This window comes from Vanellus vanellus, assembly GCF_965231255.1.
Source record: "Vanellus vanellus genome assembly, chromosome: 7".
In the NCBI taxonomy this organism is placed as follows: Eukaryota; Metazoa; Chordata; class Aves; order Charadriiformes; family Charadriidae; genus Vanellus; species Vanellus vanellus.
The window spans coordinates 23,546,940-23,562,864 of NC_138912.1; the positions used below are offsets into that span (position 1 = coordinate 23,546,940).

The 15,925-nt window shown below is 41.4% G+C and overlaps 1 protein-coding gene across 1 annotated transcript; it reads left to right on the forward strand.

Moving 5' to 3' along the window:
* Positions 1–3,824: 3,824 nt before the first annotated feature.
* EIF3F (eukaryotic translation initiation factor 3 subunit F) lies at positions 3,825–8,774 on the forward strand (the record flags this gene model as incomplete). Its single annotated transcript, XM_082486035.1, has 8 exons — positions 3,825–4,113; positions 4,216–4,286; positions 4,545–4,624; positions 5,714–5,851; positions 6,938–7,029; positions 7,240–7,376; positions 7,510–7,623; positions 8,384–8,774. The coding sequence occupies 8 exons, from the start codon at positions 3,825–3,827 to the stop codon at positions 8,459–8,461; spliced, it is 999 nt and encodes a 332-aa protein (XP_082342161.1). The 3' UTR covers positions 8,462–8,774.
* Positions 8,775–15,925: the final 7,151 nt, after the last annotated feature.

Sequence of the window (15,925 nt, forward strand, 5' to 3'; positions counted from 1 at the left end):
TTTTTGAGCACCTAACAATAACTTCCATTGCCATTTTAACTTTAGAGAAGGTATCAGTGTGGCATGCAATTAACACTATGCCTCATTATTTTCAGGTAGTGTTTGGACTTTCACTCTAAGCATTACATCAGTAGTCTCATGAATCAGTGTTATTTCCCTAACAATTGAGGTAATCCCACAAAACATTACATAAAAGCAGGGAAGGGCTTGAATCTCTCTTGCTAATATGAAACTGAATCAGCTGACACATTACGCTGGGAATTGACTGCTCCTAACAACTGTCTTTCATCTACTGGCAATCCCAAATGCACAGTAAGCAGATGAGTATCTAAGACATTCCATTAAGACTAAATAAGGGAACTATTACTTTTTCTAATAGGAAAAAAAAAAAAAATGTAACTCGACTGTGAGAGAAGGTAAAGAAGAAGCTCTGTGAGCATAAAGGCAGCTGGAAACATTAACTTGAAATTCCAGGCAGGGAAATGGACTTCTGTCCTTTGACCTCAAAATTATTTGGAAAATGAGATTTGGTATTAATTTTTTCCTAAATAAGCATGATGATACAAAATAACCATTCAGTGATGGATTTTTCTCTTGGCAGAAATAACTGACTCTACTAACTTCTTAGACAGAATGCACAAGAGAAAATTATTCTTATAATAGTGGAATAAAAATGTTGATTCAATCCCATGAAACTAACCATGAAACTACATACTGAAATGATGAATCAAATAAACTGCAAATATTTTACTTTACCTGTAATGCAATGTAAGAAACATTTTTCCTTAGAGCAAGAGATTATGTTGCTCCCAGTAATACAAGCAAGATGAGAAGATAGCTACTGATAAAGAAATTATACATCATCTATGAAAATGCAGCTGACATGACAGCAAATGCAATAATAATGACTCAGTCACACATAAGGACTATAAAGAGAAATCCTACAAGAGCAGAGCTAGGAGGTTAATTATATTAACCACCAAAATCAGATGCAGGGAAACCAAGCAAGGAAAAACACAAAATCAGAAGGCCCTGAGTTACCACGCTGATCCGTGTTCACGTGAGAATGGTCTTCTGTTTCTCCTCTAGGCAGACAGATTTTACTGTAAAGGGGTAGTATCTAAACACCTTAATCATCTCACTAGATGGACGTTAAAGTTTCAACAATGGGCACCATTAATACATGTAACTGGTAACTACCCTCCTCTAAAAGTAAACTAATACTTTGTGAAACAATATTAATTATGAAGGTCTCTATTTTTCAGCAGCCATTCAGCAAGGAAAAACAGTTTTGTAGCTTTGACACATCTGCTCCAAACACTATCACATGACTGAGTGTCCTGGTTCCAGCAAGGATGGGGTCTATCATTAGATTTATAAAATCTTTGTATTAAGCAAGCTTCATGTGAGCCAACCACTGATCTTTGACTTTTGAGATACAGGCCATCCATCTTTATTCACTACACTCTCCGGTATTCTGTCCAGCAGCTTGATGTCAACATATTAAAAAAAGTTTATCACAGTTACCAGTCTTGAAGCACAACTGTGGCTTCCCTATTAAGCTGCCCAATTTTTAAGGTGGCAACATATATAATGAGCAGGTCTTAAAGAGCCTTGCTTGCTTCAACTGAATCTGCAGCTGACTATGTCAAATTAAGCACCAAGGATAGTTTGATGCAAACAAGAATGAGATCAAACAGCTGCTCTCTAGCAAGAACGCCTCACACATTAGACTGCTCAATGACACATCAAAGCTCCAAGAACAGAAACATTTTAAAGCTTTATGCAATTTGACCCAGGCACACCTACAAGAAATGAAGGCTGCACAGTGAAAACCTAAGAATAGATCCAGTTTTTAATGGTACACAAGCTTGGAAGTGCTTTTATGAAGAGATAAAATCTGTTCATGTTCCCATGCATTAGCTCTCCTTTGTAGCTTTGACAGGTGTTCCCCATTTATGCAAAAGAAGCAAATTGCTAGCACATGGGCAGAATATATTATCATTTTATTGAGTTGCTCCTTTCATACTCAGGAACCTGTCTTCAATGACTAAGTCAAAACTGCTCATCAACAGATGGTGTTCACCCCTCAGCTAGTGAAACAGAGAAAACTCCAAAAGTCACCAGTCACAATAATTTTTTTTTTTATTATTTCTTTTAAAATGACTTTAACTAGTAACCAAATATGGGAAAGAGTATGCCAGGAGCCCAAAGTGGATCTCTAAAAGAGTAAAGGTAATTGCACCTAAGGTAGTAACCAATGCTGTACTTCGCTACACCTGGGAAACAACTACCTGGAAATGTTCTCAATTATTCAAACAGCCACCTGACAGACAAAGTGGTGCCAGAGAACTGATGCAGTTTTTGACTGACATAGTTTCTCTGGACTAAGCATTATGACAGGAGGTGAGACTTCTGGACCTTTCAGTATTTATATATGTGTATATACACACAAACAGTTTACTTGTGGGAAAAGAACAGCTTGAGACCAATAAAATCCAAACAATTGAATGATACCTGAAGGTCTCCCTTAACGTTTGTTACACTAATATTAAAAACTGCGCAAAAAGGTTTTGAACAAAGAGACTTGGTTTATAGAGGTAAATCTGTTGCTATTTTGTTACAACTGTTAAGATAACAGCTTCAAGCATATGGCCAAAAATGGAAAAAGGAAGCTCTGAATGAATGTAGCCTCCTTACCAGTTAATAAAAGCATACATGCTTCATTTTACAACCATACCTGCCCCACCCACACAGGTTTGTTGCCTGAGTGAACACAAGGGGCGCTACAAGTAAGTAGGTAAGTTATTTGCTAGAAGTCAATTTGTTGGGTAACCATTAAACCTCAGATAAAGGTAACCAGCATTTGCTCTCTACACGATACTCAGCAACCACTTACTCTTCTTTGCCTTACTGGCAACAAAGGCCTGGAAAACAGGGCTAACAGCCCTTCCCTGCCTCACAGGGCCAATACCCTAAGGGCTGCACAGCCCTTGCCTACAGTGCTACTGTATAACCTTCTTCACCACGATGGCAGCTCAGTGCCACACCTGCAGGCTGCTGTGTTTGCTACACCACCATACAGCTGTAGGACAGCAAGAGAAGCACTGCTGCCTCTACCCTCACCACAAGCAGGCCGAGGCGGCAGCCATGGCCCTGCCACCACGGCCAGGACGACACTGCCGCTGCCCAAATGCCTCAGCAGCCACCCACAGCTGACAACACAGGCCTGAAGCACAACCCGACACGTGCCAGAGAAACGCAGGTAGCTGAGGCAGGCCCAAGGGTACAGCAACACCCCTGAGGTGGTGGGGCTTGGAACGCCACGGGGAGCTCTGGCACACCCGGTCCTGCTCAGCCTACCTCCAGCAGGGCCCTCAGCCCCGGGCAGCTCCAGGGCTGCCAGGCCAGGCCAGTGCTCAGCACTACAGCCATACACAAAACGTGGTTTCACCTAGCAACCAACAGAATGACTGACACTGCCACAGCCAGTAAATAGGCCTTCCCGCCCTAACAGACAGAAGGTAAGTGCAGCGCCAGCCAATATGAGAGCAGATACGCACGGAGGCGGGGGATGCCAGAACCCAATCGAAAAACTTTTCGGCCCCGAGAGGGTGGGAACAAGAGTTCGCTTCCGTCCCAGTCAGTGTGCTCTTCCTCCAATCAGAGCGTCTTCCCTCATCGCTCTCCCCAGATTGGTTAGCAGAGGGCAGGAGGGCCTTAAGCACACCCCTTTCCCCAATAGAAAAGTAGCACTGCCTGACAGGCGTTCAGATCAGCCAATTATTGCCGGCGCGGACCACCCCACCCCTCTCTCTTGCAAAATGGCGGCGACAGCTCCCACTCCTGCTTCGGCTCCTCCCGCGGCCGCCCCAGCGCAGAGCCCTACAGCGGCCCCCGCCACGCCGACGGGAAACGCACCCCCTACCGCCGCGCCTCCCCCGGCCGCCGCCCCGGCACCGCCACCCCCGGCCGCTCCGCTGTCGGCCGCCCTCTCGGGCCCTTTCCCCGGCGGCCGCGTGGTGCGGCTACACCCGGTCGTGCTCGCCTCCATCGTGGACAGCTTCGAGCGGCGCAACGAGGGCGCAGCGCGGGTCATCGGGACGCTTCTGGGTAAGAGCCGCCGTCCCGTCCCGCCCCGCCCGCTGCCAGCCCGGGGGCGAGCAGCCCGTCACCCCCACCGCGCCCCACACTAACCGCGCTGCCCTCCCGCAGGCACCGTGGACAAGCACTCGGTGGAGGTCACCAACTGCTTCTCTGTCCCGCACAACGAGTCCGAGGATGAGGTACGGAACGCGGGATCCCCCGCCGTCCCGCGGCGGCGGCCCGGGAGGAGCGGGGCCGGCGTGATGGCTCTCGGGGTGCGCCGGCCGAGCCCGCCGGGGCCGCGCTGCAGAGCGGGCGGGGGGGTCTCTCGGCGGGGCGGCCACTGGAGAGGGGGGCGGCCCCGCAGATGGCGGCGTTAGGGCTTGTGCCCGTGTTGTCCTCTGCTAAGGGCTGAGCACCCCAGTAACCAGCTGACGAGGTCCTGTCCCGTTTCTCAGGTGGCAGTCGATATGGAATTTGCCAAAAACATGTATGAGTTGCACAAGAAGGTGTCTCCTAGCGAGATCATCTTGGGCTGGTAAGTTCTCCATCTGCAAGGACATGCAAGCGGTTGTGTCGGTCCCTTAAACTACTTGAAATACGTTAATTCTCCTTGTCACAGGCTGACAAGCAGAAGCAGTAATGCTTGTGACAGTAAGATCCTGTTACAGAGTCAGTTGTAAGTCTGCTGCAATTCATAATAGGAAGAGATGGTATTGGAGACTTAAAGGGTTTGGTTTTGTTTCTGTCTAACAAAGGTATCACAGAGGAGTGATGAGTTAAGAGAATACTCGCACAGCTTTGTTAGAACTTAGCCACCTGTCATACAACCTGCACCACAGAAGATAACTAGAAAGAAGGGAGAACATGAAAGAGTAGTTTCAAGTGCTGGAGGTCTCAGCAGGAATCAGTGATATCAGCTTGAGCATGCAGACGTTCTCTGCTGAGGAAAAGGTGGAAGTACTTGTGTGTGGGATGCAAAGCAAGATCAGCAGGGTGTTATGGGAACAGGGTCTGAGTGGATAGATATAGCTTTATCGGTCTTTTCATGCTTCTCTGATCCGACAAAATAGCTTAGTTCTGTTCTGGTGGAGCAAGCTTCCTCAGCAACCTTCTAATAGCACAGCAAAGTGTAGTTCTAATGACAGGAGTTTTCCTGTGTATGTGAGAAGCTAATTGCAGAGCAGCTAAAGGAGCCAGATTAACAGGTTGTACCTCCTGCAGAGAGAGATGTTTGATTTGTGGAAGATGTACTTGCTTGGTCCAGATTTGTTCAGCATGCTTTGACTTACAGAGAAATAAAGAGATGGTCCAGAACATAAGTTGGAGATAACTGAATCTTGGGTGTCTGATGTCAACTGCACTGACTCTTTATGGCTGGAACTACAGCCCTGCCCCCGTGCGTGTTTTGGGCATGGGTGCGCTCAGCCTGAGATTCCTACAATTCCAGGACAGCTGGCCATAAAACTACAAATTCCCTAGTTAAAACACTTGTATTTAGTATGCTTCTGCAGCTCAGTGTTTGGAAAAGTGTTTTTAGGATACAAACTTGTTAAATACCAACAATACCAAACATTGGGCACTTGAATGTTGGAAGAATGGCTCCTCAACCTGTGCTCTTTTGAAGGTATGCAACAGGTCATGACATCACGGAACACTCTGTCCTGATCCATGAGTACTACAGCCGGGAAGCGCACAATCCAATCCACCTCACTGTGGACACGAGCCTCCAGAATTCACGCATGAGCATTAAAGCCTACGTCAGGTACTCTGGGAAGCTGCATTTCTGGGCCGGGAGCTATGGGAAATACTGAGAGAGACCACATCAGGGTAACAAGAAACATAGTGGGCTACAGTGTCTCATTTCAGACAATATTGTGCAGTAGCTAAAACACAGCTGTGAGCCAGGGATCATCGCTTACTTCCCATCGGAATGTCTTGACCACCGTATGTAAGTTGAAAGACCTAACCTTTCATAAGCTGGTACCTCATTGAGGTGGAGAATTGTGACTTAATTAACTTTAACAATGCTCTGAATATCTTTGTGACATTTTACAGGGTTCATACAGCTGGCATTAATGTCACTAACTTCTGTCACACTGTGAATGCTAAACTGTAGTCACTGGGCTTTATTGCTCGGCAGTTTATTTATACAAGTTGGGGGATTAATGCAGTTAAAATATAATTAAACAGCATCTTCTTGATCAGTCTTTCTTCCCCTTAATCCGTTCCATTTTTATCAATTAATAATGGAGGTTAAATACGGAGAAATGAAACTATTCCACCTCAGTGTTCTTCCCAGTACTGGCTGAAGAGCTCTCCTCTTTGTAGTGGAAGTCTACTGCTTCTTGACTGTGCATCTTCAAAAAGGAAACTGTTCTGTGACATCTTTCTTACTTAAAGCATAAATGAACTTCAAATACCTTGAATAATAGGAATAATAAAGGTGTTGAGAGTGCTTTGTGCTTGAATTTTTGTCATATTTATGTTTCTTCCTTAAGTGATTTCTCAAAGAGCATGGAGTATTTCAGGATAGAATACCTGCTCTGTAAGCAAGAAGGAACTGTTGCTAAGAAGATAATACTTAGCTCTTCATGCATTCATGCTGACAAATGTCAGACCAGCTAGGAATATTCTTGGATGAAAATGAGCAATTAATAGTATGCCAGGACTGATTTTCTGTCCTCAGTTATCCATGGTCTTAATATTGCTGATTTTGGTGAGAATGAGTAACCTACTCATGTTCACACTTCAGTGCTAACAGAATCATTGAGATGGAAACTTCTTACTTCCTCCCTTAAATATGTCTGTGCTGAAAATGTTTTGTTGTTTGTTTTTTTTTTTTTTCTAGTGCCCCAATGGGAGTCCCTGGTAAAACTATGGGCGTGATGTTCACACCTCTAACAGTGAAATATGTTTATTATGATACAGAACGGATAGGAGGTGAATGTTTTCTTCCTGTTTTGGTTATAACCATTGTTGTGATGCTCTTTAAATACTTTTTTTTACCCTGGTAAGATTGCCATCCTACTGGGAGTTAGACTGCCTTGCTGAAACTGTCATAAAAATCTTCAAAAAGTTAAGGATTTAAGCTGTTTTCTGTGGCGGTCAGGTTTTGTTTTTTTTTTTCACCGATACTCCTTTTGCTTTCAGTGGATCTTATTATGAAGACTTGTTTTAGCCCTAACCGAGTGATTGGCTTGTCCAGTGACTTGCAGCAGGTGGGGTCAGCGTCAGCCAGGATTCAGGACACCCTGACCATGGTGCTGCAGTACGCAGAGGATGTATTGGTACGGCCAGCTTTTTATGAGTCAGCAGATAAGTTTGATGGAAGCCTGTGCATCTTGTTTTTATATATTCTCTTTCTGGGCCATAAACTTGCTGAGTTTTACTCATGTTGAAGTGTATGTTTCTTATGCTTAGTCTGGCAAAGTGGCTGCTGACAACACTGTTGGGCGATTCCTGATGGATCTTATTAACCAGGTGCCAAAGATTTCACCAGAGGACTTTGAGACAATGTTGAACAGCAATATCAATGTAAGTTCATCATCTAATTTTTTCAGTGTATTGCCAGCAATTTGAAAATTTGCCATACAGACACAAATTTGTCTGTGATCAAAACAATCTTATATTTTTATACAAATAAGTTAATAGAAAATACAGCCCTTTCTGTCAGTAATTTCATGTTTTAAGAGCTGAAGGTGGATAAAGGAGCTCACCACAATAATCTTGCAAGCAACTGCAAGCGAGAGAATAAGTTTTAAAGTACTTAGGAATTATGCAAGTAATCTGAAAGCCAGCACCAATTCTTCCTTTAGGGTGACTGGACAATATGAATTACCAAACTTAAAGCAGTATGGATTTCAAGGATAACTGGTGACTTGCCTGAGCTGAAGTTCTGTGTCCTTGCATAATGCTTAGGACATAAACAAGTTTTTAGCGTGCTACCTTATATCTGTAACAGATTTTTAGAAAGCAAAAGCTAAGTTTCTGAATGTGTTGTTCACCCAGAGTCTGCAAGACCAGAACTAATTTTTAATTTTGCTTATACCCTTTGACTTGCCTGGTTAACATGGGTGAACTTGGAGTTAAAATTTCACAAGCAGTGTTTCATATTCTGGGAATACCAAAACCTTCTTCCTGCAAGGGAAGCATTCCTTAGGGTAGGACTTTCAGGACTAACGGTAATTATAGTAGCTGATTGTAAACTGCCATACAGCTGTTAAAAATTCAACTCCCTAATAGGCTACCATATTTGTTAATATTTCTGATCGCTGGGGTTTTTTCCTCTTCTCAGGACCTGCTGATGGTAACCTACTTGGCAAACCTCACACAGTCACAAATTGCTCTCAATGAAAAACTTCTGAGTTTATAAAGAAACTTCTGCCACCCTACACTTCAAAGAGCCTGAAGAATGAGCAGATACACTTTTCTACGGTGTTCTTACAAATTTCCTTGGACCGTAATTTAATTACCTAGATGTGACTTGGTTTACGTTTTTATTTCCATTGCCCTAAAAAACCCCTAACATGGTTTAGGAAATGAATGGGAACGGCTGCAGCTTAGTTGAGCCTAATATTTTAAAATGGAATACGTGAATCTTTTGTCTCCTGGGTTTATCTACTTGTATAACAAAATACAGCTTTATTGCAAGAATGTATTTGAAATAAAAGTTCCATTGCAATGGCGTGAATGGCTTCTGTCCAGAAAAAACTGTTCTCATTTATTGTATAATGAATCCACTTTTGAAGGAAAGGGGGGATAACATGACATCAGGAAAGAAAACTAGAGTGGACGCAAGTCAACTCCAATTCTGCAGATTTTGTTGCAGGTTTTTTTTTCCAGCTGTTAAAGCACACTGCAAGTGTGGCTTCTTCTGTTGCCCATAATATACTTTTCCATGGAAGACTATGGAACGGTCACTGGTCTATTAGTGGCGCTGTGTATATGCCCTTCTTCAGCAGGGTAATGACAGAGTATGCACATCTGATCCATTATGAAAGGAAATCAAGGTCAATAGCATTAGCCCCTCATAAAGTGGGGGTTCAGAGAATTAAACTAGCAACTGAGTTCATGGTTAAAAGGGCTTGGAAAGCATTTTTGGCTGAACAAGTGTGGCTACTGGAGTTTCCATCTCTGCAAAAGAAGAAAAGCACAGCAAAACTATACTTCATGAAGTTTTGAGGATAAAAGATCATCAAATGGGAATTTTATGTTTCATGACCCTGTACTGCTGCTAAAATTATGTGAATGGAAACTTCCTATTTTCTCCCCAAACTACTTCATGTGAAATGAGTTCTAGCTGAAAGCAAGCCAATACCAATCTGAGCTGTAACTTTACAGTCTTAACTAATAACATTACCTTTACAAGTCTGTTTAGCTGTACTGAGGAGGTTTTGCCTAATAGAGTAAAAGTGTCCCTCTTCTACAACATAACTGTTCCCACCTAATTATGAATGACTATTTCTGATGCCTCACATCTGTTTTGGTAAATGAATTTGAAATGTTAGAGAAGCCTAAAAGCCGATGTTCCCAAAATAATTTTTGTGCTAATTTGTCAGGTAAATTCAAGAATGGGACTTGGGTTACAAATCTGTAGTTCCAATCTGGAGAATTCCTCCAGTGACTCAATGCTAAATTCTAAGTTCTAATTGCGAGGACAAGGTACATGAAAACTGAAGGTATAGCAAAGATTCTCATCTCTTTGAAAGTGTTATTCTTGAGCATTAAATAAGTGGTAAAACTCAGCTCTTGTTTTTTATTAGTCTGAATGAAAATGTTTTGTTTTCCCTTCTCTTCTTTAAACTTAATATTCATAACTTTGGCCATTTAACTATTTCACAAATTTTCAGGTCAAGTTGTTTTATAAACTAAGCCTTGAAATAGGTGAAGGAAAAGAGCAAGCAGCAAACCTTGGTTTCTCAGTTACAGAAAAAAAGTTGTGGGACTGATAAAATGTAAGAAAAAAGATTTTAAGTGCTCAACAAGTTTAATAGCTATGCTATTTAATAAGCTGCTGTGCACAAAATGCAAAGTTCTGAGACGGAAAGATGAATTTGTGATCATTGTTATAGAAAAGGTATTGTGGAATTTCCAGTCCTTGCAAGTACCTGAAGACTAATGATGATATGTCATAAGGGACTGAGGTTATGTCTTCCTAGGTAGAAAGATTCACTGCAAAGTAGAGGTGTCAAAAGAGACTGCAATCCATAGGTTCGGTTGTATGCCAGACAACACAGTGACGAACATTTGGAATTGGAGTAGGAAAAAAATAGTGGCTTTATTAAAGACTCTGTATCTGATCCCATCCATTCTGTCCCTTTTAACTCATTGAACAGCACATTGTGAACTTCACTTTGACTCTGGAACTTTGAATGCCCGATTTCAAAGTTCAGGGACCACTCTTATGAAGGACAATATTGCAAACACAAATGTGGTGCATCATTTTGCTTAATTGTAAAGCCTGGGCTGTATTATTACCTAGGAGGCTTTCCTTTTCTGGAGTTTGAAAATCTAGACAGGAATTCCTAAAAGTATTTTATTCAAATTGTTCCACTTAACAGAAATCTATCTAAAATTTTGAATTCAATAGAAAATCTGGGAGTCAAGAAACATCACCAAGGATTTCAAGCTTTAACTTGCTATTGATTTGTAAATCACAGATTTCTTGAATTTAGTAGGGGAGTTTTCCATTTTTTTTGTTTGTTTAGGATGTGTTCATCCAAATAACTTTGACAAAGTCTAGCTTTAGGCAGTTGAGTTAGATAGTTCTCTGGGTATGCTTCTAAATACACTGTATATTATATTTAGTAATATTAGTGTCCTCAGTAATATAATAAAAAAATTTCTATCCTCTGTGACACGTTCAGCCTTTTTCTTTTCTTAGATGGCTTCTCTGAATGAATAAAACTTTACTGGACATTACTGTATTACATGTTTATTTCTGGCAACAACGCATGTTTTCCTGGTAAGTATTACTCTTTAAAATACCTTGCTTAAATGGCTCTGTTACCAGCTCCTAGCACTCGAGTATTTAATTGCTCAAATGATGATAAGATCTTTTTTTTTTTTATCCGGGCTTAGTTGAGCTGATCGTGGGTTTTCACCTCAGCATGAAGTTCTCCTTGAAAACTTATTTTCCTCAATATACGTAGCGATATTCAGAACAGTTTACTGTTACAATTGATTCTCTTGTTCCCTTTGAGTATACTGTGTAGTTAGAAAAGTTGGAGGAATGTATAAAATTAGTCCACCTTGTTGCCTTGGACCCTTCTCAGACACATAATCTCAGTCAGCTTCAATAAAGGAATGGAGTTTCAGCAAAGCATCTCTTGGCAGTACAGAGAGGTAATGAAACGTTGTAGTTTTTCAGTGAGCATGGTGACCTGTGACAACCCGCAGTTTAATTAGCATTCAGACATTATCCATTGTTCTGACATCTTCCTAGCGTAGTAAGACTGTGCTTGTTCGCATCTTGAGCAAGTGCATGTAAAACCCACAAGCACATGAAAGTAGGCTGTGTTACTTATCAAAATCAATACTTGCAGTAGGAACTATCTTTAACAGAAACGCCTTCTTAAAATTGCAGGAGGGAGCTGATAATACTCCAGTATTTCTTAACTGATGACAGTCTCAGCAGCAGAAAGAAAGTGGTGTACCACAATGGAAATTGCAGACACCTAATGGTAATTAGCTTCCCTGTGCTCTGTTGTGCTGCAAGGCTTGCAGATAACATTTAGATGATTCTTCAAAAGTTATTAGTGGATAGGCAGTATGTAACAGTCAGGTTTCATGTGACTGCTATCAGGTACTTAGGATCAATGCTGCACACAACTTCTGGCGGTGGTGGTGACTAGGATTACAGTAAGATCTAAAGGGAGTCCTTGCAGACTGCATTGTGTTACTGTCAGTTTGCTGGTTAAGTTAAAAGCAATTGAAATGTGACATTCTAAATTCATGTGACTGAAGAAAGGGCTAATACTATGTGTTTCTCTGGGTAGGGAACAAAGTTTGCGCTGCTAATTTGGTATGTTTAACAGACACTCCATTGTTGCTGTCTTCTCTGGTTCTCCATGTCCACTAAGGGGTTTCCCTTAGTGGAAAAGAAAGAGTTCTTAGAAACTCTTAGAAAAAAGAAAGAGTTCTTAGAAAGAACCGAATCACAAATTCAGTTCTTTCCTGTCTTGACCAACCACATCTTAATTTCTATTTTAAATATAGCTAAATATAACTCCTTTGTCCTTACTAAAGTTCTTATTTCATGTTCTTCCTGGTATTTCTACATCATTTGTTATAGGTAGCCATCATACTGTAGCCTTCATTTTATTAAACATATTAAGCTTTATCTCCTTTCTTCTGACATGCTGTCTATGCTTTGATCACTTAGATGCCCACTTTATACTTAATTTCAGTCTTTCTCAAACTTGAGTTGGTAAAGACCATACCCGTATCAGCATATAGACCATTCAGTGTAAGAATACATTAATACTTTCCTATTATAAACTCCTTGTTTGCCTCTTGGTGTCTGTCATGTAGTGTGATTGAGCACCCCAATCTGTTGCCCCTAGTGTCATTTGCAGCTGAACTCCAATTTGCCAGGAAAATTATTAATTCACATGCATGACCTAGCATTATGACACATTTTAATTAAAAAAATCTAGATCCATATATTTCTCCTTGTTTGTATTATTCTCAGCATTGGTGACACTTCACAGTTTTGTCAGCAGGTATCATTAGCTTATTTCTAACTTTTGTGCCCTACTCAGTTAAGAAAGAATTTGTAATTGATCCCAGACCAATTTAACAGAATTCTACAAATCCCCTTTTCAATACAGCCTTTGTTCTTTCTTATAAATTGTTTATCCTTGCTCATGCTCATTCCTGTCTTCTGCAGTTTAACTAATTACTGGTTCTTGTGAAGCCTTCTGTGGACATCCAAGTGGTTCATACTGAATTCCTCATTTAGAATTTACATTGTGTCAAACTGACCCAGTATGTCCAGTGATTGATCTTTGATAAACCATGTGCTTGGTTGTAAGCCTTGGAAAGTGAAGATAAGACTAATTGTTCTATATTGTTGAGAATCACAAACTTTTTGGTTTTACTATCTGCAATTTGATACTTAAAAAAAATAATTCTTGCTACCTTGATTACAATTTCATTTGCTGCTTATTTCCATATACTGAGATGAACGTCACTAAGTTTGCCTTGTTAGTTGAGTCATTTAAGTTTCTTGGCAGAATAATTAAGTCTGCTGCAAAGAGGAAGTAGTGTTTTGGTGTGTGATTTTGTGAACCTGTGGACATATGCCATCTATTAGTAACTAATCTGAAATGCATGGGTTTAATCCTAAGGATTAAAAAGTTGATGGTGAAAAACATTGGACATGCTGCTCTTTTAAGTAGTCTAGCAGAACAACCTGCTATTCTCTTTCTGTGCTTTGAGGCAGGGTGAAGCTTCTATTTTTAGTGTGGTTCCACACAATAGAACTAGAGATGCTGGTGGCAACTCAGTTGTAAGGTTTGTGTGAAATCTTGGTGTTTTGACTACAGTGGGTGGAGCCCTACCATGACTCACTGGGTAGTGACTCTCACTTGAACAGCTACGCAAACACATGGCTCTTCCTGCAGTGACCTGAACTTGCTCTGCTCCCTGTGCACATGGAAGGTTAACTCAACAGCTAACTTTGACTATCTGCATTTTAATTACTGCAGTCACAAGGTAGTGTAACAGGAAAAGTATTTTTAGTACGTATTTTAGACTTGGATCACTGCAGTATCCTGTTGGTTTGTTATACTTTGACCTATGGTTCAAAGCTGACCAGATCTTGTTGCTTACAATGAACTGTGGGAAAGTTGGTTGGGTTTTTTTGGTTGTTTTTTTTTTTTTATTTAACTATTGGCTGAAATAGAACATCAAAAGTAATGCTTCATATTATTTAAGTGTGAAATAATGTTCCAGCCAGAATACATAGCACAGGTCACTAAAGCATTGCTGCTTCTCTAGGTCACCAACAATAAATTACTCTGGAAAAAAAAAAAAGAAGTTCTGTTTCGGCTCTATTGATAGCACTCAGTTAGCACGACTATATAGTTGAGAGCCAAGTCCCTCCAGACCAGAATTCTGTCCAGTATCATCTCTTAGCAGAAGATGCAAGGATATTACAAAAGAGAGGAGCAAGAGTATACCTCCCAACTTCACTAAAGTTGAATTTTCTAATAGTGAGAAATTGCCTTGACTCTGCATGAGGTTTTAGAAGCTTTCCTAAATGTGCTGGCTCTAGCTATAGTAACAAGCCAAGGGATTTCCTTAAATATAGAGAGTGAAATTAGATGACCGCAATGGTTCCATTCCATGCTTTAAAAGTCATTCCAGATATTAACATATAAATGTGCAACACATTTAACAGATTCTTCAGACATATGCCATTCCATTAAAATGTTTTCTCTTGTTCTTTTCCCAGTTGTTTGTGAAAACAGATTCTTCCTTTCCTGAATAGCTCAAATCCAAACAGTCCACTAAATAGGAGAGGTAAATAATTGTGTATTTTATAAATGTACTTGGTTCCCATGGGAACAGGGATTTAAATATATGCCTGTCCTGAAAGAAACGTGCTTAACAGAGGTGAAATAAAGTAGACATACACTGGGAGTGCCAGCTGAAGAATGCTCTGAGGATTAAATTTTTAAAGCTGCTCCTGATGTGTTCTGGCAAACAAGGGAGAACAAGCCCAATTTTGCTGAAGATAGGTCATTTATTAGATTCTTTATGTGATATAGGTGCTTTTCATTTGAAGTGAGCAAGCATTGTAAATTATTACCCACCTATTTTCTGCTGCCTGCACTTAATGCAGTTTTACAGACAAATAGAACAGTGGCTGTTGTTTCATCTAGAGCACAAGTGCTGCACCAGGTTACAGGAAAAAAATTATTTGCATTTTGTCTCTGAACTCCTAACATGTTTAGCATAAAAAGTAGGAACCTATTTTGAGTAATCTCAAGTAACTGGTGCATAATATCATAGGTGGATCCTTCATAAATTGTATCTTGCTGGTCGGAATCTCTTATGAATAATTAACCACCAGGTAAAAGAAGGACTATGTGTATGTAGTGTCTGTTCTAAGTATAATATGAATAAACATTACAACAGAAGCAAAACACTAAGCGCACTTCCCACAATTGCATACAAATAACTACAATTAAGATTTCTTTCTAAAGAAAGGTATGTAGTAGTCAGGACAATCTTACCTTTATGCCCTCTTGGGACCTAGATCCTGATCTTGAGTAACTACATAAAAAGGAGCAACTCCTCCAGCCCCGCATACATCTCTTACGTACTTTGCCTCTTACACACTGTTCTGGTGGCCTAGATGACTTGGCTGACTACCTGCCAGCTACTGGGTGATGGTCTGGACCTAAAGACTCATGTGTTACCGGCTAATAGATTCGATTTAGAGCTACATACATTAGGGCTGAACTCCATTGCAGTGGTGCTGTAGGGAAACGGCAGTGGGGACTTCTCCCTTCCTTTCCTAGGCGGGCGGCTAAGGGCTCCCCTGGGATGGCATCGCCTGGCGCCTCCCTTGAATGCTTCCCCTGACACAGCTCCACGGGCAAGTCGCTCTGCGTTTCTGTGGCACTTGCGTCTTTGAACTTACCTCTCGGCCGTTTTGAAGGAGAACTGGGCATACTGCAGCTTTCCTTCAGCAAGATGGGGCAAACCTGCACAGACAGAAAAGGGGTCCTGGGTCAGCAGGGCGATCACCGCCGGCTGCCGTTGCCGGCCCGGCCCGCCCCGGCCCGGCCCTGCCGGGACTCGCCCGCGTCGCCCCTGCCCGCGG